We start from the raw sequence: 24,492 nt of genomic DNA, 5'->3' as shown, positions 1-24,492 counted from the left end.
GTTGAATTATATTCGATGGGGGCAGCCAACTGTTGCTGTTAAATTGAGACTTGATATTGCTTTTTGTACAAGGAAATTAGATTATATATGACAAATTAGGATTTTGACTTTATTGTATTTGATATGTACAACAAAACTTCAAAAATCTGAGATAAATTGCATGAAACTATATATATATATATATATATATATATATGCATATCATTTTGTTAGATTTCCTTTGTATTTGAAGCAACTGCATTGAAACCATTTGAGATGACAACAAAAATTAGAAGTGAGTTCATTTGTTGAAGAACCCTAGCTAGAATACCACGCATATTATTATCTATGCGATAACAGTTACGATATTGGTATTCCACTTACATGTCTCAGTGGTAATTTGATAATAGAAGTGGCTAAACGGAAAAGCTTATATTTTTTTGTCCTTTTTCTGAATAATATTGTAAGGAAGTTGGGCGCTCCTTAATGGCTGAATGAAGTTGGGTAGATTGACTTATGCCTCTGAAATTTTAATATTTAATTATTTTATATATTAGAAGATAATGAAATAAATAATTCAATTCAGCAACTTCAGCCATTATTAAATGGCCCATTTTTTTTTATTATATTTTGATAAGAAAAGATATATACTCATTTTTTTATGCTACAAAGACAAAACGAGATCTTCTATGTCGTTAACTTTACTCACTTGATGTTGAAATAAAAACCTCAAATTATATGGGAATATTTTGGTTGTTCTAGTGAAAAAAAAAAAAGAAAAAGGCAGGCATGACACGTTAACATGGGTGTTGGGTAAAGTAGTGTTTGCAGCCAAATGCTCTGTTAACCAGAAACACATAGAATCAAGAGAGAGATCGTGTCATGAAAAGAAAGCTCCCAAAACGGCCAACGTTTTTCCAAATCATACGCCAAATTGCCGGAGAGTCTGTTGCGTGGATGAATATTTTAGTTGAAGCGTAGTTTTCAGCAATACAAGCGACAATATCTGGCAGTGGGAGTATAATTGGATACCACCTTAACACTAGCCACATGCCAAAACAAGCTGTTCGTAACTTGTTATCATGTGAAGTGAAGATTCTTTCCCTGCATCCTGCCTCGAGTAATAAAATTGGTATCTTTCTGTCTTCTCCAGACTCCCCGGCTATCCAATCCAGCCATTTCGGTTTGATGCTTGCATGTCCTGATCGAATCGTTGTCTCGTCTCACGGGGATTCCAAAAATAAGAAAATATGGTATAATTTTGAGATGCAGAGCAGAATAGCACAGCACATAGTCCAAGTGCCGGTGCCAGGGTTCATGTGATCATAAAGCAAGAAGGCCCACTGCTAGTACAATAATAAATATTTTGACACTTGAGAGTGACTTTTGATGTTTGTGTCTTTGTTTCCTTTTATCCTCTTATATTCCATTCATCATCACTCATCAAACGAGTGGCACTCGCTCGCTCCTCTTGCACCAAATATCGGCCTCAAATTAATTATTAGTACTTTGTTAGTAATCGTGATCTTGATTCAAAAAATAACCAACCTGCTGTCAATGCTATGATAGTTTTTTTTTTCTCCAAAAATGTTATAATTGTTGATTCAAAGCAATGGGGTTTCGGTCAAATATTTTTATATCACCTTCGGTTTAAGTTATATCTCTTTTACTCACTATGATAATACAAAACAATGCAGTGATTTGTCAAAGAAAAGAAAAACTGGTAATAAATTTGAATGATAAAAGTTTAGGCAATTTTCTTAAATTATTTTTAAAGTTTAGGAAATTGATTAACTCTATCTTTATTATTTTATTTTTATCTTAAAATATTTTTACACGAAAAAATAAAAAGACTGTTTTACCTCTTATTTTTCTTCAAATTTTCAAAATAAAATGGTGTCGATGCCTCTCTGCCTTCAACTCCTGATTCACCTTCTCACCTAGCACAAAGTACAGTAACACCTTCCATCAGTTGGCTTAACGATCAAGGGGGTCTTTATCTCAATTAAAAATTTAGGGGGTCTTTGTCACAAATGAAAATATACTGGCATATTTATAATTTACCCAAAAAAATAAAACAATTGACTTAATATGTCTTAAATGACAAGTATATTATATGCATGCTCAAATTAGACTAACTTATCATGTGCAACACATCACGAGACAACACAATGTACCCACATTAACAACAATGTTTCTTTCTGATTCATAGGGAATCATCTTGGATAAATGATTTTGATAGAAAAAAAAAAAATCTTGGGTAAATGATAAATCTTTTTGCAAACCCAAAAAGTGATATTAGAGAAGGTTATAACCTTCAACTTGACCCCTCCTACTTAGAAGTTCGAGCTTAAAACCAAACTAAAATCTAAAAGATAATCAACATTTTCAAATAATACTAAGATAGAGATGCAAATGGATTGGATCGGATTTGAATCAGGGTATATTCGAATCCGATTCAACACCGTTCATGTTGGATCCGATCCAATCAGATCTAATAGGACTCGATTTGAATTCGAATCCTATCGGTAGTCAGATCTTCAGATCTGATCCGATCCAACTTGTTTTTTTTTAATTAATAAATTATTAAAAGAAAAATAAAATATACTAATTTAAATAAAATAAAAACAAAAAATAGAAGTACTTTTTTTAATTATTTTCATCATATATATACATATTTTTTATAAAAAATAAATAATATAACAAATTTATAAAAATATAATATAAATAATATATATATGTATTATATATATTTATATTTATAAATATATAATATATATTGGATCGGATAGGGGGTGATTCAAACCCGATCCGATTTCTGATCGGATCCTATTATCAAATCCGAAGATCCAAATCGGGGTGATCCAAATTCAACCAAATAGGATTGGATGGGATCATGATCCGATCCATTTGCACCCCTACGTCAAAATCTATATCTATTCTATGCTACTATAAAAATGGAAAGGATATATTACAAATAGACACCTCATACTTTGGGGATTTTGATAGATATGTATCTTGAACTTTCAAATGCAATACTTGAGTACCCTGAACTCCTATATAGACACCTTGGTCTAGTGTCATTAACCAATGTTTCCATGTGTGGTAAAATTATTGACATGTCTACATATATATTTTGAATTATTGAAAAACAAAAAAAAAATCAAAATGACCAAAACAGCCCTAGTTAAAATGGCATGTTTTCTCTTACGTGAGAATGATCTCAGAACAATCAAACTTGATAATAAAACCTAAGTATGAAATATGAAAAAAGAAAAAAGAAGATTTAAAAATTAAGAACCTAAGAATGAATCTCAGAAATACAGTTTTAGAGGAGAAAGCGCAACACAGTTTGAAAAATAAGAAAAATCAAACTTAAGAATGAAACCCCTTCTCTTCTTTGTTAATTGGTTGATGTTTGTTGTGGTTTAGGCTTGATAATGAAATCTGAGAAGAAAAACAAGGATTTCAAAATAAACCCAGGTGTCTATTTTTGGGAGTTCAGGTCACTCAAGTGTTGCATTTGAAAGTTAAAGATGCCTATCTCTCACTACACCCAAAATACAAGGTACTCAAGTGTTGCATGTTTTAAAATGGTTTTAAAAAACATGAAAAGGGTAGTTTTGGGATTTTTTAATGTTTAAAATCACAGTTACTTCACATGCTACGAATAACTAATGGAATACTAATGGGCACCTATATGCAATTTACCCAAGTGGGGATGGGCTTAGTTTGAGCCTTTGGACATTTTCTTTTGACTAAAATACCTCTATTTCAGAGTTCTCTCTCCCTCTCTCTCTATCTATCTATCTACCTATATATATATTATGAGGGTAGAAAATGTAATTTGAATTGATACTACTTAGTTCATTTTCTTCTATTCATTAATTCCTTAATTTAAGGTATTAACTCCTTGTTCCCATTCTCAACATTAAATTCCACAAGTTAATTCTATACACCATAATTAATTTAAATAGTAGAAAATCAATGTTTCTAAAACCAACCCAAAAATTAAATCATTTCTGTTTGGGTAATGGACTGGTAGTTTAATCATTTGGGTCAAATTGTTCAATCCATGACGTTATAATCAAATAATGAAATTTAAAATTTGCTATAAATACAAAATAAAATAAAATAAATTGTAGACAAAATTTTACACCTCTCTAATATAATTTATTCATCATGTTAACAAATTAAATGTGATATATAAGAATTACATTTTACCAATAATGGAAATGAAATACAAAGAGAGAGAGAGAGAGAATTAATTTCTAACCTATGACCTCACCACTCGAGTCAAACAATGAAACAATTTTATTGATTGTGTTACCAAGTTGTTAACCAAGTCAACATGTTTTTCATGGACAAGCAATTTGGTGGTGAAATGGATCCAAAATATTGGTTGGGTAATAGATCAATTGATCCAGTTAATCAATTTGACCCAAGCTAAAGAACATTGATGAAAAACTAATGTTTTAAAAATTGATTGGAAGTTTAGAACTGCATTTGCCTTTAAGTGGTAGGTCAACAATTCAATCATCTAGGCCAAATAAATCAATGTATGATGTCATAATAAATTCATCGTCATCATTCATGCCTTATCCTAATTATGGGGTCAGCTACATGAATCCTATTTCGCCAATATGTTCTATTTAGAGTCAATGTGATGTTATAAATGAAATAATAAAAATACAAAACACAGCAAATAAATTTATAAAATTTGTGGAAGAATTGGGACTTATTATATATTTATCATATTAAAGAATAACATGTATGATAAATGAGAATTGTTTTTATTAATGACAGTGATGACTAAAAATATAAAAAAAAATAATGAAAAAGAAAATTGATGCCCATGACCCATTGGTTGGGTCTATGGGCCAATGGTTCAATTGGTTAGATTATCAAGTTGCTGACCGAGTCAATAATTTTTGTTAAAAAGGAGTTCAAGGTGAAGGGCAACAAATCCACCACTCCACCATGCCTTAATTAATTGTTGTTGTTGCATGAGTTCTAATAAGGAGAATGAAATTATTATTATTTGAATAAATTGTCATTATCATCATCATCTCAAACATCCGTGTGAAAACACATTTGTGCATGATAAAAAGAATAAAATACTATATAAAAACATGAAAACATCATATTTATATTAAATGGTAAAGTTGGAAAATTCTAAATCGATTTTTTAAGCAATCTATAAGTGATTTGAGGAATCAAGGATTAAGAATTAAATAATACAATGGTGGTTTTAGGAGGGGTAAGAAGGTCCATTTGACTTCTTTGGATCTTTTGTTAGTGTCCATTGAGGTGGAACTTGGGGGCAACTTTATAAGGTTTAGTTTGGGAAGAGTGCAAATACAAGGTCTAGAAATACCATATGCAAAAGTATGGATTGTACATATTTTATTTGCAGTCTTCCCAAATTGTAAGTATTTGCATTTCCATCATAAACCACACACATGGCTGGTAGACATATTAAAAGCTAAGGTCCCATATGGGAGGGGTGAGCTAAAGGTTCAGCTAAGCTGGTTTCGCTGCTTAATTTAGAGGGATAGGGATATGCTACCCACAGTGTTGGAAATATCTCCCTTGTCATTAATGGGGAGATGTTCCTGATGTGTCACTATAGTGATTGGTTGGGAGCAGATCTGAATCCGGTTTGAAGTGACTCAAATAAGCCAACTCAGCTAGATAGCCACCACCCATCCGTTCTCCTTAATGGTTTGAATTATTGTTTTGTTGTTATGGCTGTGTTTGAATGCGGTGAAAAAATCCACCGTGTAAAAGTCAGTTGATGAAAAATCTTTGTGTAAAAGTACATCAATTTAAAATTGTTTGAATCATTGGAAATTTTTAGGTGAGAATAGATATAAAAGTACATCGATTTTATCAATATATCATTTACATCAATTAAAAATGTAAGAATCAATAAAAAAAAAAGAATTGCATCGATTTTAGATGTAACTTTTACATGATAAATAAACGACTATAAAATTGGACTGGGTATAAAGTTTACACCAATCTACTTTTACACCAAAAACAAACAGATATAAATACGAACTAACAGTTGAGTTTTACGTCGATTCACATTTACACCTCAATGAAACACGTAACTTATATTTCTATTTTTCAATGGGACTAAACAAGGGGATAGGCTAGCCCATACATACACAGTTACCGACCAACTTTTAATGACCACGCATTTTGATCCCACGTCTGCCTTACAACTAATTAATTAGATAGTTGTTTTGTTTGCATCTATTCGATATGTTTCCAATACACGATAGTAATGTAATATTTTGTGGGCCGGTAAGGAGATGGTAAGAGTTTGTGGGTAGTAAATTTGGAGTGACCAGAACTACCAGTTTCCGACTAAGTGCCAATTAGCTGGCCGGTAAAATCTTTTGGTGGTTTTGAAGAACTGAAGTATGCCACCACAGCCACACATTTAGGATATGTTTGGTAATTGTATGCTATCATTGATGGGTTGGTTCATATATATTCCAGATGTGCGGCTGTAGCATCTTATGGGCGAGTCCGAATTTTTTTCTCATCTTCTCACACTAAGGGTGTCAATTGGACTGGATTTGGTCCAATCCAATCCAGTCCAGTGTGAATCTATTACCAATGGACCAGGTATAATCTATGAACATTTTGGACCAGTCCAATTTAATGTTTGGACTCTCCAATCCTTTCAAATTTGTTTTAATTTAGATTAATTTCAACCCAAATTTAGTTTATTGACATTTATATTCTTATCTTCTATTGATGGATCGGTATTGGCTCAATCCAACCCAATCTAATATAAATTCATTACAAATATTATGGATCAGGTCCCATCTAATGCAATAAATACTTTACACCATTAAGTTTGGATTGGTCCAATTCAATATGTCTTATTGGTCCGTCCAATCCATCCAAATTGATTTTGGTTTGGATGAGATCCAATCCAAAACCGGTCCATTAACAGACCTACTCACACCAACCTCACAACACATTCAACCATGCAATGGGAATATCTCTTGTACGTGTATTTTATTATTTCTAAGAAATTGCTCTCCATGCACAACTATGATGTGCTTTGAGGATGGTGCAGAGGAGTGTGGGCATGGTGCATACTCCTTTTGGAGTATCAACCATAAATACTTTGCACCATGGTATCAAACTTTTGGAGTTCAATGATGGCTTTAGCAGATAGGGCCTAAGCTAAACAATCCTTAACAAATTTTATATTAATATATATATATATATATATATATATATATATATATATAAATGTTATATATTTTTTTATACTAGACTAGAATTAAATAAAAATTTTAATTTGTAAAAAATCATAGTTTTATAATTAATACGGGTCTCTTTATCATTAGAAAATGTGCAAGCTTGAGTCCGAGCCCGACCCGACCATCGGACTTAGATTGCCCGAGCCCAAAGCCCAATCTGTATACAAAATGTCTTATTTTTAGTATACTTTTATAAACTAATATTATATTAATTTAATAAATTAATAAACTAATATATATTTCCTAATACTAAATTGATATTTATTAATAATTTAAGAAGCATATATATATATATATAAGTATTTTTTTATATATGTAATAGTACCAGGCCGAGCTTATTTGAGAAAGCCTGAGCTCGAGCCCATGGGCCTGAAATTTTGTCCAAGCCTGAAAAATAACTGGTCAGACCAGGCCAAGCTATCAGGCTACCCGGCCCATGAATAGGTTTAATTCTATATATAAACAATTGTATATATAAAAAATCATATAAAATAAAAATTTAAACATCTTTTTCATTTTTTTTAAACAAACCTCTCATAGCTTGGCCCGATTTGTGACCTGGCTTGGCCCATGGACCAGCCCTACCCAAGGCATGGAACGGACCCCCAAATTATCCTAGGGGAGGGAGGCACGAACCAGGACGCCCCATGGGCCAAAACAGCACAACTCGCACTTTATGCCGGCCGCATGCAAGTCATGTCATGTCAGCCCTGCACGACCCGATTTACACCTTTACTTGAACCCGCCCAATATTGGGGACGAGGCGGGAAAATTCAAGGATTCCTCATCCTTAATGAGGAGTGGGGTGCCTTGACTTTAACCTGCCTAACACTGGGGACAAGGCGGAGAAATTCAAGGATTCCCCATCTTGATGAGGAGTGGGGTGCCTTGACCTGAACCCGCCTAACACTAGGGACGGGGCAAGAATGGGGTAGAGACATAAAGTGTCTTCACTATGGGGCAGGGGCAGGGATGAGGTGCCCCGCCCTGAACTCACCCCATTGTCATTCCTATATAATTGTTATTTATTAGTGAAATTAATAAAAATGTCAGTTTTTATAATTATTTGTATTTATTTAAAACTAATCAAAATTTCATTTAAAAATAATAAAAATTATTAATAAAGCTAAACTTATTAAGAAATATTTATTCATATTAAATTAATAATTATTATTTTTTGTAAATCAATATTAAATAAAAATACAATCATTAAAATTTTAGATATTAATAATAACTTTGAATAATTTTATTTAATTAATAACAAATTTTGATTATTAATTTAATATTAATTAATAATAAATAAAATTATTAAATCTTTCCCCACGGGTCCCCGATAGTAATTCATATAAATACGGAGATGTCCCCAATAAGCGGCTGTAAAGGCTTGAGTACGCCTTTAAAAAATAAGGCTTGAGGACGGTGTGAGCACTGATTGTATGAAGACGAAATCCGCGTCAGCGTTTGCAGTAGGCCTTGAATATTATATTAAAATTTAAAAACCGTCACAGAAACAAAAACAAAAAAAAAACAGAATCAGAGAGGGACTGAGAATCGAGAAGGAGCCAAGGAGACTGGGAGAGAGAGAGAGAGATCACAGGCTTCACAAGATGATCGTCGAGTATATCTTCGCAGGCGTTCTTGCTTCCTTTTTAGGTTATATTCTGTTGTACCGTTGGCAGGCAGAAAAGAAGGAGGATGAAGAGAAGATAAGAGCTTCCGCCGAGATCCGAAACGAATGCATAAGGACTCCCGTTAATGGAGAATGCAGTTCGGATAACAAAGACAATACTGATGTCATAATTGTCGGAGCTGGTGTTGCTGGTTCTGCTCTCGCTTATACGCTTGGCAAGGTGAAATTGAAAATTCTTGTTCCTTTCTTTTCTTTTCATCAACTTTGAACTCTCCTTCGGATTTCTGTTAATTTCATGCGTTTTTGTAAATGAAATTACTGGAATTAAGATTTCTGGTAATATGCTATGTCTCCTCTGGGCCTGGCACTCAACAGAACGGAGTGGCGAAACGGGATTCATGTAGCCGAATCCATATAGTTGCAACAAGTCTCAGATGGTGATTCTCTGTGTCCTTTAATTTTTTTAGGGTCCTCTTTTTAGTTCACTTGGTTTAGGGAACATGCACTGAACGATTAACAAGGTTCTGTTTGCAACTTTGGAGGTTGTTGACAGGATTTATCAGTTTCTATTGATCGTTGTACTGGTATGAGCACAAAGTAATTGAAGCTGTTTCGCTTTATTTATTTGCTCGTTTGTGTTTGTTTATGTTTTTTCCTCTCTTTCTGTTTTACTTTAGATTCCTGTATCACCAAACACAAGGGTTAGGCTCATCTTATTGCATGCTAATAGAGCAGCTTGCTGGTAAGTTTTGATTCCATTTAGCGGCAAGGCGAATTTTCCCCCTCAAGTCTTCTAGTGAGCGATATAAGGAACGTTCTTATGTCAAATTTTGAAAAACTAACAAGCTTTAGAATACGCTAGAATGCTGTTCTACAGGAGGTGTGAACATTTTTTTAATACTTCTTGGCTCTTACGACGCTTGGAGGTGCCGCTAAAAATTTCATGAATTAAGCGTTAAGAAATAAGTTTTTGTTGTCAGAAATGGAGCACTTTGTTACGATTTTTTTTTTTTTTTCCTGTTAGAAAAAGACAGAACCACCCACGCTAAGGAATGGTTATTTGTTGTCAGAACCACCCTCTCAATATTTGTGGCAGAGTTGAAAACTTGAAATGGAATCTGGAGGCACCCACCGGGGAGAGGTTGGGTAACGGAAATGGAAACCCCACCATGGTATCAAAGGCCATTTTCTTTTGAAATCAGACAATTGCCTGGGAGCTGAAAACCTATGTTTTCTATTTGCTTAGGGTTCATGGCAAGGAATAGCCAAAGGGTTGACTAGCTGAGGTCCTGAGGAGTTCTAGCCATGTTTTCTAGAAACAATTATTTGTATGCTCTAACCATGAGTCTATATAAAAACTTATTTAACTTAGCACTCAGGTATATTTGATAAACTTCTTCATGTGCTTGGTTGACTTGAACTGCAGCCTTATTTTTTACTGATTGCAGGATGGGCGCCGAGTGCATTTGATTGAGAGGGACTTGAAGGAACCTGACAGGATAGTTGGCGAACTATTACAGCCAGGGGGCTATCTGAAGTTGATTGAGTTGGGCCTTGAGGGTGGGCATGAAAGGCATCATTTTCTTACTGTTGATAGATGGATCTAGTTTTGCTGCAAAACCATACATTTTCACAATAGATTGTTTTTGGTCATTAATTAGTTGGCATCAAATTGTTTACCCCTTTGTCCTTATCATCCTTTTTAGCTGGACACTGGTTCTGAATTATGTACATGCATGTGGACTGCAGACTGTGTGGAGGAGATTGATTCTCAACGTGTATTTGGGTATGCTCTTTTCAAGGATGGGAAGAGCACTAGACTGTCATATCCCTTGGAAAAATTCCATGCAGATGTATCTGGAAGGAGCTTTCATCATGGGCGTTTCATACAACGGCTGCGGGAGAAAGCTGCATCTCTTCCCAAGTAAACCTCTTTCCCCATCATAGATATCTGGCAATTTAGTTTGTTCCTACTAAGTGAAGAAGGTGCTCTATACTGCGTATGTAATTTTAACAATATGTATAGGTAGCATGATCCAAAGTTTCACAAAATGTTGAGTTTTGGATGTCTGAGTAAACCAAAACATAAGCACCTTCTCTGAGATAAAAGTTGAGGATTTAATTCTTTGTATTATAAACTAAATCCAGGTATGTTGATCTAAAACTCACAAGATTTTAGGTATAAACAAAATGTTGCATTGCTTTCCATTCATGTATTACTACAAGTAGTAACAATCTGCATTTTCAATTGGTAAAGACTTTGGATACATGATATACTTTTGATCTGTTGTAATTAAAGAAAGAAGAAAGTGATTTTTGCTGCCTCTCTAATCTTAACAATGTATCTAAGACATACTCGTAAAAAAAAAAGCATGTAATACATGATTGCAGTTTCACAAGCTTTTGGATCTTGGAAGCATGGGTAATTCAATCTTAACAATATGTGCACAAGCTTTATCTTGTTTACTAATTATTTTTTTTTTTCAAAATTTGTCTTTAGTGTGCGATTGGAGCAGGGAACTGTTACATCCTTGCTTGAAGAAAAGGGTGCCATTAAGGGGGTGGTATACAAGACTAAGATTGGTGAAGAGCTAAATGCATATGCACCTCTTACAATTGTATGCGATGGTTGTTTTTCCAATTTGCACCGCACTCTCTGCAACCCAAAGGTAAATGTTTTATTTCAGTCTTGCTTTCTATTCATTAACAATTTCCTTTCTAATCAAATCATTGGATAACTTTTGTTATGTAAAACAGTAAGTAATGGTTAACCAATTAAGTTGTAAATTCTTTCTGAGTTGGTATATCACTTAAACATTATATATGTTCCCCATATTATTTTTATCAGCATACATGTGTTTCCCATATTGTTTGCACACGAAGATAAGTTTATTATTTTATCTTCTTTGCAGGTTGATATCCCATCTTGTTTTGTTGGTTTGCTCCTAGAGAACTGTCAACTTCCATTTCCAAATCATGGACATGTTATCTTGGCAGATCCTTCACCTCTCTTGTTTTATCCCATCAGCAGTACAGAGATTCGTTGTTTGGTTGATGTACCCGGGCAAAAAGTTCCTTCTATTCCTAGTGGTGAAATGGCAAACTATTTGAAGACTGTGGTGGCTCCCCAGGTATCTAAGCTGTGTTACATGCTCACAAATACATGTTTAACCCAATCATGCGTGCACAGAATTTTTAAGCAGTAAAAAAATATAGTTTTGTTTCTCCTATATTTTTCATGAAGTGTTTCTGTTGCCACTGCCTTCTACTTTTCTAGCACCTTGGCTAACTTAGCAACATGTCTGTTTCAGATCCCCCCTGAGCTTTATAATTCCTTTATAGCTGCAGTTGACAAAGGCAACATAAGAACCATGGCCAACAGAAGCATGCCAGCTGCTCCTTATCCTACTCCCGGGGCCCTATTGATGGGAGATGCATTTAATATGCGCCATCCTTTAACTGGTGGAGGGATGACTGTGGCAATGTCTGATATTGTTGTCCTGCGGAATCTCCTTAGGCCTCTGTGTGATCTGAATGATGCACCTGCATTATGCAGATATCTAGAGTCATTCTACACTTTGCGCAAGGTAACCTGTATTTATAAGCATCTGGCATTTGGTACACATTTTCAGAAATGGTATTTCTAATTGAAGCAAAAGATCTTGGGTTAAAATGATGATAGAGTTGTCATGATCTACATCTTAATGGTGAAAAATGCTTATCATGTTAAACATGGTAAATGTTAGGTTGATATTTTTTGGAACTATTTAGTATAAATTTCTAGCACATGGATACAATCAATGTCAACCACAAACATACAAGTTCCCTACGTGCCCACAGAAATTAGAGGTTCCATGATGGGGTCAATTGGGAAGTCTTTTTTCCTCATTTAAGAAAAATTTCAGTGAAACAAAATGAGAATGCAAGAGATGGTGATACCGTGATAAGTAATTGTTGAGGAAAGAACTAGATACTAGAACAACTGTACTCCATCCAAATAAGAACTCTTTAAGAACCATTCCTCAAATATCTTGCCTTCCAACCCCCTAAAGTGATGATCCAACATCTCAGAAGGAACAACAGTGATTATCGTCTCTTACAGCACAACAAAAGGGCAAAAACCCATAGTTGACCCCTAAGACCACGTATTCTACATTCCCCAGTTTCAAATAAGATGCATATGGCCATTTTTCAACCATACGCTCCTTTAGTTATACCCATAACATTCTGTGCCCCCTAAGACCACGTATTCTACATTCCCCAGTTTCAAATAAGATGCATATGGCCATTTTTCAACCATACGCTCCTTTAGTTATACCCATAACATGCATATGGCCATTTTTCACCCTTCATATTTAATCTAAAATTCTAGACAATCCATCTATTTCTGCTATAAGAAAGAATTCTGTGGCCAATCCAGACTGTCCATCGGAGGGGAACCTCTAGATTGGCCTAAACTTCTAAATGCCCATGAATCAGGTTTTATTCTAGATATCTGACAGTTTTTTGGCCTGAAATTTACCCCATTAATAAAGCAAATATAGAAGTACAGAACTTGTTTTATCCTTTTGGGACCCAAAACAAGTTGCCATGTGGGAGGTCCTAGTGGATGGTTGTATTTCGTTATGCTTTTTTTTTTATCAATGTATTTCATTCTGCTTCTGTAACATGAATAGAATTCTTTCATTTCAGAGGTATTTAGTTTTTGTTTTGGTAAATACATAGGTATTTAGTTTGCAATATGATATATAACTTGTGTTTCATAATTCCATTCTCAGCCAGTAGCAGCTACCATAAATACATTGGCAGGTGCTCTATACAAGGTGTTTTGTGCTTCACCTGATCAAGCAAGAAATGAAATGCGCCAAGCATGTTTTGATTATTTAAGGCTTGGAGGTGTTTTCTCATCAGGACCTGTGTCTCTACTTTCTGGTTTAAATCCTAGTCCATTGACCTTAGTTCTCCATTTTTTTGCTGTGGCTATATATGGTATTGGTCGTTTATTATTTCCATTTCCTTCACCAAAACGTCTCTGGATTGGAGCTAGATTGCTTTCGGTTAGTATTCCTTTTTCTTGTTGTAATATTTCGGACTTTCTTTAGATCATTTTGCGGAATAGTAGCCTCATGAGTTACAACTTTCCACTGATTTCTTATGCTTGAAATTTGGCACTTGTCATTATTGGCTTTTCAAATTTCCAATAGGCAAGTCATGGTTGAATGTTGTTTGGACAATAGCTAGATAATCCTGCACCAGTACTTTGGGATTTATCTTATATACCATTTATTTTCGATATTGTCATGATGTCATCTTTGAATGTAAAATATAGACAGATCTTCATGTATTCATTCCTCATAAACTATCACTTGGTTGTTAAGAGAAAAAAAAGAAAAAACTATTATTTGGTTTATTTCATGGACAGACATTGCAACTGCTAGACTTCAATTTAAATAATAATCAATACAAATGGTTCTCTGCTTCTCATTTTTTCTTTTGTCTCTTTCCCTTTATTCATGAACATGATCTTTGGTGGACCAAATTGAGATTGTTTGATCCTTACCATTATCAATTTTGCTCCTTTGCAGGGTGCATCAGGTATCATTTTCCCCATTATAAAGGCAGAAGGAGTGAGGCAGATGTTTTTCCCTGTGACCGTACCAGCATATTACAGATCTCCTCCTGTTAATTAAAAAATAATAGAAAACCCATCAACTGTTCCTGGTGTTAGTGCTCTGTTAAGCGTCATCTATCATCCATCAAGACAGGCTGATTTGTTAGCGGATTCCATTCCCTGATCGAAGATGACGGGGAGGGGCTACTCCATTAGAAGGGGATTTGGTGCAAAAAGTTATATTCCTGTCATTATTGCAGTTGGCTATTTTCGATATGTGAATGACATTTCTCAATGGACTCGAACTCGACTGTATTAAAATTTCGATACGATACGGGCATATTGTATCGTATCTTTTAAAAATAGATATAGTATATGTATAGAAATCGTGTGTATCGTTTTTTTTTCAGGTGTATCGGGGTGTATCGGTAGTATATCGACAAAGAAGATACGGTTAAAAACTGAAAAAATATAAAGATACGGTTAAAAACTGAAAAAATATAAAGGAAAAAGTAAGCTTCTTTTCCCTGAAATAAGCTTTCTTTCACCCCCTAAATGATTCTAAAACTCTAAACCTCATTCATAGAGTGCTAAATTTGAAAAAAAATTACAAGAAACAAGTGTGAATCATTAATATTTTTTAAAGAATTTTCAAATTTTGAAAAAAATATGGTAAAAATTGGTAAATTTTTGCAATTTTTTATAATCTTATAATTTATTTTTTTCTTGAATGTATAAATTTATGTTAATCTACATTTCTTACATTCCAAATTATAATTTTTTTGTGCTATCGGTAGATTTATGGAAATTTCATGAAAATATTTGAGGAAAGTATAAATTAACAAAAAAATTGAAAATGTAATTTTTTTCTTTGCCTATAAAGACTAAATATGTTTTTTTTTTTCTATGGATTTATCTATCATATATCTATAGAGCAATTGAAATTTCTTTTTTAATTTTTTATATTTTTTATATTTTTAGAATTAAAAAATAAGGAATAATTAATTATATTTTATCATTTGATCACAACAATTGAATATATTATAATTCCATGGATGATCTATCATATCTAAACACCAATTGAAATTTCTTCTTTAATAATTATTTTTTTTTATATTTATAGAATAATTAATTAATTATATAATATCATTTGATCACAATGATTGAATATATTATAACTCTATGGATGATCTATCATATCCACAAAGAAATTGAAATTTCTTGTTTAATAACTATTTTTGAATATATTATATAATATTTATTTATTTTTATATTTTTTGAAAATAAATAATTATTATTTAAATAATAAATTATTATCAATTATATTTTCACTTAGAAGTTGTGCTAATGCATATTTTGTGGTTGGACAGGAGAGTTGGGTTTTTCCCATTCCATAAAACATTAAAACTTAAGAATTATAATTTATAAATATAGTTAAGCATATGATTTTTAATGAAATTATAATTAACTACAATATATTTCTTCATAAAACTATTAAAATATATTAATTTAATGTATATACAACTCATTGAGGTTTTATATTTAGTGTTGTTAATGTATTTTTATGATTTATTAAAGTATTTATAGTGTTTCCAAGTGTATCTATGCGTATCTTAGTTTTTCTCCGATATGCATACATATCCAAGGCGTATCTCGATTCGTCTTTTAAAATTGTTTTCCCGATATACTTGACATTTCCGATACTTTGAACCTTGGTATTAATATGTTCAACCATCTGAAAAAGTTCATTTTTCACTTTTCCCCTTTTTCTATATATTATTTAGGTGGAAATGAACAATTCATTGAATTTAGTTCAAAATTAAGTTTGGGTTCCATTCATAGATGTTGCCAGAGAAGTGAAAATATAAAGAGCGCAAGATTTGATTTCTGCCTCTTGTAGCAAAAAAAATTAGAAAAAAGAAATAAAGGAGGGATAAATTATCCAAATAACTTCAGGGAGCCTAAAATGCACAACTGCACTCAAAATTGTGTCATCCACTTATCCTAAAATGAGTTCATTTCTTCGTATCCTAAAATTACTTTGTTTTTTACCAAAAATAAAATAAAAAAAAAACCTTTGTTATGGGGGTGACACTTCAGATGATTTTGCTTTTGCGTCTAAAATGCCCTCGGAGTGTTCAATAGAAACCATAGCGTTTGGAGAGACGCTTATAAGCTTTTTAAACAAAAAACTCAGTTTGCAGTAATGCAGAATCCCTAAGACTCTGTTTGGGAAGAGTGATTGCACTGAACATATTTGTGTTTGCACTCTTCGAAGTGTGCAACCAAGTTTTTTTTGTAATTTCTTTGAAGGGCTTCAACTACTTTTTTTGGCCCCAATTCCTAAATTGAGACTTTTTAAACATCTGTGAATGGGCTTCCACTGCTTTTTTGGACCTAATGATGCACAATCCGGCCGGTCTTAGCTGTCAACGATCTTGCCTCTGAACTGAGTGACAGGGGACCTGAAACGGAGGGGGTGAAGAAGCTCCGGGGAGAACCCGGCGTAAGGGCTCCGAAGCTCAAATTAGAATCTTTCAAAGGCAAGATAAGCCAGATAGCGCAAAGTTAGCATACCTCGTTCTTGGGGGGTAGGGAGCCTTTTATAACCACCTCGCGCATTCACCCTCTGGCCGGACAGAACCGCCACTGCTCCTTTTGTCGGAGCCGTCTCTGCGGCTGGTAATGACGGTGGCAGGTGGAGGTGGTAGGAGGCCGTTTGAAGTGCGGCTGTCAAGCGTCAGATCCCAAATCAGTCAAGTGCGCCGCCCTTGGATACGGACGTCCTCGGTGGCAGGTACATTTGGTCAGTCTGGTGTTTCGGAAGCGAAGTGCTGGAGTGGCGAGCGAGATGTCTTGAGTTCGGTTTGGGGAGTGTTCCGAGCTACCATGGGCCAACTCGGGTTATGGCTTCGTGAGGCTTAGGACCCGAGATAGTTCGGGCTCCTTGCAGGGAGCTCGGGTTCTTAGTAGGGAGCTCGGGTTCTTAATAGGGAGCTCGGACTCCAGTAGGGAGCTCGAGTTCTCGATAGGGAGCTCGGGCTCCTAGTAGGGAATCCGGTCTGGTGGAGTTCGGGCTCAATAGCGAGCTTTGGACTTTCGGTGCTCGTTTTGGGCGTTCTGCTGCCCCGAGTTGCTTGCCTTTGCCACGTGTTGGGTGATTGCGAGGTCGGGCCAAATTTCCCTTCATCAATTGCCCCCCACTCCCTACGACAAGGGTCCTGTCCTTGGCGTGGGGAGTTCGTAAGGTAGCAGGAGGATTTTGGTCCGTACCGAGGGCGCTCGCTTTAATTTGATTTTCAAAAAAGGCGTGCGTTTGGGAGACGTGATGGTAGTCGTTCGGGAGTCGTGCTGCAGATGCTTTTATTGCGAGGAGACGTGCACTGACACCCTGTCAGTTTCGAGAAGATGCGTGCTGATGCCCCGTTATCTCTGACAGGACGTGCGTGACGCCTCGTCAGTTTCGGAAAGACGTGGGCTGGTCGGCTTCGGAAAATGTGCGGTTAACGCGGCTGTGGGCCGTTGGATTGGCTTCGATCTGGGCCGTCGCTTTCCGGCCGCTGTGGATATAAATAGCGGGGGGGGGGGGGGGGCAGTCCTTGCTACAGTACCTCTTGAGCTCGTGCCTAAGTTTCAATTCGCGTCCAGGCTCTTCAGCTCACGTCCCAGGTTCCTTGCTTGTTCGAGTTTTCGTGGTCTACTTCAGTCTTCTTCCCGGGTGAGTGCTCTTGGAATCCCGTTCCATTCCCTGATGTCTAGTTCGGAGGGTTCAGACAGTTCAAGCGGGTCTGATGCAGGTTCTACGAACCAATTTGCGTCCCCCGGTAGTTCAAGTGAGCCCGATGTAGGTCCTGAGGAAGAGGTTGAACCTACAGGCCGAGGTGCCTCGAGTAGGTCGGCGTCCACCTCCCGTCGTGGCCGGGCTTTAGATCAGTTCGGCCCTTCGACTATGACGCCTGAGGAACTTCAATCCCTCATAGACTACTACAACTTGCCCGGGGAGCATGCCTACTTCATCCCTACGGGTAGCTTCCCTTGGGAACACGGTCCTGATGAGATCGTGATTTTCCGGGAGCAGCTCACTGCGGAGCTGCGACTGCCTTTTCATCCTCTTCTCGTCGAGGTTCTAAACCACTTCGGTGTGACGGTCGGCCAGCTTCACCCGAACTCCATTAGGAATTTAGTGGGGACGATCTCCTTATTCTGTGACGAGAACTTTCCTTTGGATTTGGAGATTTTTTCCTCTATTTTAATGCTGAAAAAGCAAGCGGGTCCCCTTCTTGGGCATAGGCGGGTATACTACCTGTCTCCTCGCCCAGGCTTCAAGCTCTTACACGGACTCCCTAATAAGGTCCCGGCATGGAAGCGGGACTATTTCGGGGTGCGAAGTGCGCTGGGGTGGTCGTTTCAGACCGGCTGGGGGATGGCCGCTCCCGACTCCGGCGTCACACTCGATAAAGAGACGGCGAAAGGCCTCCGGCAATGGGCGCGGCTTGGGCTAGAGTGTCAACGATATCTGACGGAGACCAAGCTTATTGCTGCTGGCCTGAGTTCGGGTAAGTTCTTCCCCTAGCGATCCTGTCTTGCTCTTCTTTTACTTGTTTTACTGATGTCGAACTCCTTTTCGCAGGTACGTTGGACTCCCGAGGGACCCGAGGTGGGCACTTGTTCCAGGGCATGAAGAGGAGAAAACGGGTGGCTAAGCGAGCTCGCGCCGAGCCATCCCAGGGTGCGGAGCCCGAGGTACCGGACTACCCGGCAGAGGATCAGCCTATGGAGCCCGAGATGGTTCCTCCTATGCAGGAACCGGTGGGAGCTCCTTATGCCGAAACTACTCACACAGGGGCTCCCGCTTACTCCGAGTCTGCCCATACGCGAGCTGGGCTGTCGGGCTCGGAGGCCCCGGGGGACTTCAGGAGTGTGCTGTCGCCTATTCACGCTCTTCAATGGAGTAAGGAGGCCATGTTTCCCGAGGAAGTCGCGACGTGGACCGAGCTCCCTCTGCACCAAGTGGCCTGCCGTGCCGTTACCCATGCCATGGTGGTAAGTGCTCCCTTCTTTAGAGTTCTTCGGTCTTTATTCTTCTATTCGTTCCTTTGATTCCTTGTTTCCCTTTGGTAGGTGAACTCTTCTATTCACGCCTTGGCGAACTAGGTGGAGAGGTGCTCGAGGCAGGCGCGAGCTGCCGAGGAGGCTGCTCACCTTGCGTGGTCTAGGTAGGCGAGGTCTTAGAGAGATGCTGAGGCCATGGGAGTGGTGGTGAAGCATATGGCGGAATTGAAGCTGGACCTGCAGCATCAGATCGAGTATCTTCAGGAGGATATCAGGGAGAGGACTCAGATCTTCTCTCAAGGCATCAAAGACGCGAAGAAAAAAGCTGTCAGTGATTATATTGCTTCGCCGGATTTTGATGATCTGATGATGGATTCCTACAGGAGGGGTTTCAAGCTAAGCCGGTGGATGATCCGTAATACGTACCCCGAGCTCAATACCAGCGCCATATCCACTTCGCGCATTACTCAAGAGATGGCTAATGATGCGGATGCCGAACCGGACTCCGAGGGGGAGGCAGGTCCTTCAGGTGTTGTCGAAGTGGCTTCTGATAATGATGAAGTAGCCCCTGACTTGTAAAAGATGAAGTGGCTTTTGCTCTCATTTTTTTTTTTGAATGTACACCTTTATCTGAAATGAAATGGCTTTTCTGTTTAAGTGCTGGTTGTCCTGTCTTCGAGCTACGTTTTTTGCCGAACTGACCATTTCGGTCCTTTAGTTCATTTTTTACCTCGGCTTCGGGGTACTTGCCTTGGTGGTTTATAGATAGTATCTTCTTAAGTTGACGATGTTCCATGCTCGGGGTACTTGTTTTTCTCCTAGGGTTTCGAGCTCGTATGCCCCCCCACCGAGTGCTTTCTTTACTCTATAGGGTCCTCCCCAATTTGGTCCAAGTTTCCCTACGCCGGGTTCGGGCACCATGACTTTACGGAGAACCAGGTCGCCGACGCGGAAGTTCCTCTTCTTTACTCACGCGTTATAATACCGAACTACCTTTTGCTGGTAGGCCGCAGTTTGGATGTGCGCGAGGTCTCTCACTTCGTCCAGTAGGTCGAGGTTGGTGCGTATCGCCCTCGTTTGTCTGTTCGTCGTATGCTTCTAGTCACAGCGTGGGTACTTCAATTTCCGCCGGGATCACCGCCTCGGTGCCGTAGGTGAGGTTAAAGGGGGTCTCTCCTGTGGCGGTTTTTTTCGTGGTTCGGTGAGCCCATAGAACACTTGGTAGTTCGTCTGCCCACAAACCTTTGGCTCGGTCTAATCGTGCTTTCAGTCCGCGGAGGATGGCTCTGTTCATTACTTCTGTTTGGCCATTTGCCTGCGGGTGTGCGACCGACGTGAAGTTCTGACTAATTCCCATACTTTGGCACCATTCTTGGAACTTGATATCCTCGAACTGTTTGCCATTGTCGGATATCAGTACCCGAGGTAGCCCGAAGCGACATACAATGTTCTTCCAAAAGAAGTTATGTATGTTTCGGGTTATAACTATTGCCAGGGGTTCAGCTTCTATCCACTTTGTGAAGTAATCTACTGCCACCACTAGGAATTTTCTCTCGCCTGTCGCTGGTGGGAATGGCCCTAGGAGGTCGATGCCCCATTGGGCGAAGGGCCATGGACTGGTGAGGTATTTGAGGTCGGCAACGGGCTGATGGTGGATATTGGCATGCTTCTGACACTTGTCGCATTTTCTGACGAGCTCGATTGCCTCTGTCTTCATCGTTGGCCAGTAGTATCCTTGTCGAAGTGCTTTTTGGGCGAGGGCTCTACCCCCCAGGTGTCCGCCGCACAAGCCTTCGTGAGTGTCGCGGAGTACCAGCCCAGCTTCGGCTGGGCGCAAGCATCGCAGGTAGGGGAGCGTGTAGGATCGTCGGTACAACCGTTCATCTATCATGACGCATTTGGCTGCCTGGCGCTGCACCCTCTTGGCTGCGTTGCGGTCCGCGGGGAGGGTTCTGTCTAGCTGGAAGCTCGCGAGTGGGTCGATCCAGCTCGGCTCGGCTTCAGTTACGGGAGCGACCCCTTTTGCCCCGCCGAGAATGCTGGGCCGAGGTAAGTCCTCTACGTACACGGTTCTCCTGGCGTTGTGGCTCGTGCTAGCTAGTCGGGACAGGGCGTCGGCCTCAGCGTTCTCTGACCTCGGGATTTGCTTGATGAAGTGTGACTGGAAGTTGAGCAGAGCCTCCTTTACCTTTGCCAAATATGCAATCATTGTGAGCTCGCGCGCTTCGTATTCGCCTGTAACTTGGTTGACCACGAGCTGGGAATCACTGCAGATAACTATGTGCTTTGCTCCAACCTTGTGTGCTAGGTTTAGCCCGGCTATCAGTGCCTCATACTCCGCCTCGTTGTTGGATGCCGCGAACTCAAAGCGTAGTGCTTATTCCAGCTTTGTTCCACTCGGGCCGTGTAGCACTATTCCAGCCCCACTGCCTTGCTGGTTCGAGGAGCCATCTACGTGAAGGATCCAGGGCTCCTCATCCCAGTTCACGCTTGGTCTAACCAGGAGGGATGCTACACTGGCTGCTACTTCACGGGGTTCGGACTCATTTGGCTTGGGAGCTCCGAGCTCGCCCGAACTGGGCATCTCAGGCTCGACCGGCTCAGGGGCTTCGAGGCTAAACGTGCATTCTGCGATAAAATCTGCCAAGGCATGGGCCTTAATGGCAGTTCTTGGCTTGTACTGGAGATCGTACTCGCTGAGTTCGATGGCCCACTTCGTCAGTCGGCCGGAAACCTCGGGTTTGAGTAAAACTTGTCTCAGAGGTTTGTCGGTCAGGATGATGATAGTGTGAGCCTGGAAGTACGGGCGAAGTTTCCGTGCTGCTATCACCAGTGCATACGCTAGCTTTTCTATCTGCGGGTACCATGTCTATGCTCCCTGCAAGATTTTACTAACATAATATATGGGCCATTGGACCCGGTCTGCTTCCTTTACTAGTACCGAACTTACCACCTCGTCACTAGCCAAGAGGTACAATTCTAAGACTTCGCCTTCCTCGAGCCGAGCTAAGGTTGGCACACTAGCGAGGTAACCTTTTAGCTCGTCAAACGCGAGCTGGTAGTCTTGGGTCCACTCGAACCCTTTGTCTTTGATTGCTTTGAAGAAGGGTAGGCAGCGATCTACTGACTTGGACATGAAGCGGCTTAGAGCGGCTATGCGACCGTTTAGCCTCTGAACTTTTTTTACTTTCCAAGGTGGTCACATATCTAGGATGGCTTTTATCTTGTCCGGGTTGGCCTCGATACCACGCCGATTGACAACGTAGCCTTGGAATTTGCCCGAGGTGACGCCAAAGACACATTTGTTGGGGTTCAATTTCATGCTAAACTGACGCAGGATTTGCAAGATAGAATCCAAGTCTTTTATTAGTTCTTGTGAAAACCATGTCTTGACGACCATGTCGTCTACATAACACTCTATCTTTGTGCCAATCAGGGGCCGAAACAGCCTATTTACAAGTCTTTGGAAGGTTGCCCCGGCATTTTTTAATCCGAAGGGCATGACCTTGTAACAGTACAGACCGAACTCGGTTATGAAGCTGGTTTTTTCCTCGCCGGACTGGTCCATCCGGATTTGGTTGTAGCCTGAGTAGGCATCCAGGAAGCTTAGCAATTCATGTCCCGAGGTCGCGTCCACTAGGCAGTCGATCCTGGGGAGGGGGAAGCAGTCTTTCTGGCAAGCTCGGTTCAGGTCAGTGTAGTCGACGCACATGCGCCACTTGCCGTTCGCCTTTTTCACCAGCACAGGGTTGGCCACCCAGCTCGGGTAATGGACTTCCCTTATGAAGTCTGTCGCGAGGAGCTTCTCGACTTCCTCGTCGACCGCCTTCCAGCGTTCTAGGGCTAAGTTCCGTTTCTTCTGTCTAACGGGTCTGACTAAAGGGTCAGTGTTAAGTTTGTGAGTTATAAGGCCAGGGTCAATACCGGGCATATCGGCCGCGGACCATGCAAAAATATCTAAATTTTGAAGTAAAAAACTTACCAGTTCGGTCCGTAGGGGTTCTTTGACGGAAGCACCGATCTGGAGTGTGCGAGCTGGGTCCGTAGGCGAGGTTGGAATTGCGATTGTTTCCTCTGTGGGCGAGGCTCGTTCCTCACCTTGTTCTGCGGGCCGCTCCAGATCGAGGTCGTCGGCTGCCTTGGTCTTTCCCTTTAGGGCGGCAACGTAGCACTTGCGGGACTCGAGCTGGTCGCCCCGCGCTAACCCCACACCGAAGTCCGTAGGGAACTTCATGGCCAAATAGTAGGTGGAGACCACCGCTCGTAGGATATGCGTGATTGGCCGCCCTATTATGGCATTGTATGGGGAGGGGGTCGCGACCACCAGGAAGTTGTGGTTGAGTCTGACCGCACAAGGCCACGTGCCGACTTCCACAGGTACCATTATTTTTCCGAGGGGCCTGACTTCCTCTCCGCTGAAGCCCACCAGGGGAGTGTTTGCGGGCTTCAGTTCGCTCCTCGGCAGTTGTAGCTGATCAAACGCTGATTTGAAGAGGATGTCCGCCGAGCTGCCCGAATCTACGAGTACGCGTCTGACCTCGAAGTCGCTGATCCTTAGTTTAATGACAAGCGCGTCATCGTGGGGGTAGCGAACTCCTCGCGCGTCGTCTTCCGTGAAGAGGATTGGTTCTTCGGTCTTTGGCCTTTTCGGAGGGTTCTGCTCCTCGAGGACCGCTTCGCGAACTGAAGTCCGGGCTGCTATCGAGGTACATTCTGCTACCACCGGACCTCCCACAATTACATGGATGGTTCCCCGAATTGGCCTCTCTACCGGAGGCTGTCGCTGCAACGGTTCAGCTGGCCTGCTGCTAGATTCGGGGGCGTCCTTTTCGTGCTCGCCCGGCCGATCTGCTTTATTGTTATTATTTTTGTGCTGTACAAAGTTTCTCAAGTATCCGCGACGGATGAGCCCCTCTATTTCGTCTCGGAGA

At 39.7% G+C, this 24,492-nt stretch overlaps 1 protein-coding gene across 1 annotated transcript; it reads left to right on the top strand.

The window, feature by feature from the left end:
• Positions 1-8,646: 8,646 nt before the first annotated feature.
• On the top strand, positions 8,647-14,895 carry LOC104609137 (squalene monooxygenase SE1-like). The gene is made up of 8 exons (XM_010275368.3): positions 8,647-9,118; positions 10,347-10,458; positions 10,648-10,822; positions 11,399-11,567; positions 11,811-12,029; positions 12,210-12,485; positions 13,677-13,955; positions 14,484-14,895. The coding sequence occupies exons 1-8, from the start codon at positions 8,876-8,878 to the stop codon at positions 14,586-14,588; spliced, it is 1,578 nt and encodes a 525-aa protein (XP_010273670.1). The 5' UTR covers positions 8,647-8,875; the 3' UTR covers positions 14,589-14,895.
• Positions 14,896-24,492: the final 9,597 nt, after the last annotated feature.

The sequence above is a fragment of the Nelumbo nucifera genome, chromosome 5, assembly GCF_055504915.1.
Source record: "Nelumbo nucifera cultivar China Antique chromosome 5, China Antique-T2T, whole genome shotgun sequence".
NCBI lineage: Eukaryota > Viridiplantae > Streptophyta > Magnoliopsida > Proteales > Nelumbonaceae > Nelumbo > Nelumbo nucifera.
This window is presented reverse-complemented; position numbering and strand designations above follow the sequence as displayed.

Coding starts and splice junctions, on each gene's coding strand:
- LOC104609137 (XM_010275368.3), top strand. CDS start 8,876: ATGATCGTCGAGTATATCTTCGCAGGCGTTCTTGCTTCCTTTTTAGGT. Junction 10,823..11,398: donor AAAGCTGCATCTCTTCCCAA/GTAAACCTCTTT, acceptor ATTTGTCTTTAG/TGTGCGATTGGAGCAGGGAA. Junction 11,568..11,810: donor GCACTCTCTGCAACCCAAAG/GTAAATGTTTTA, acceptor TCTTCTTTGCAG/GTTGATATCCCATCTTGTTT.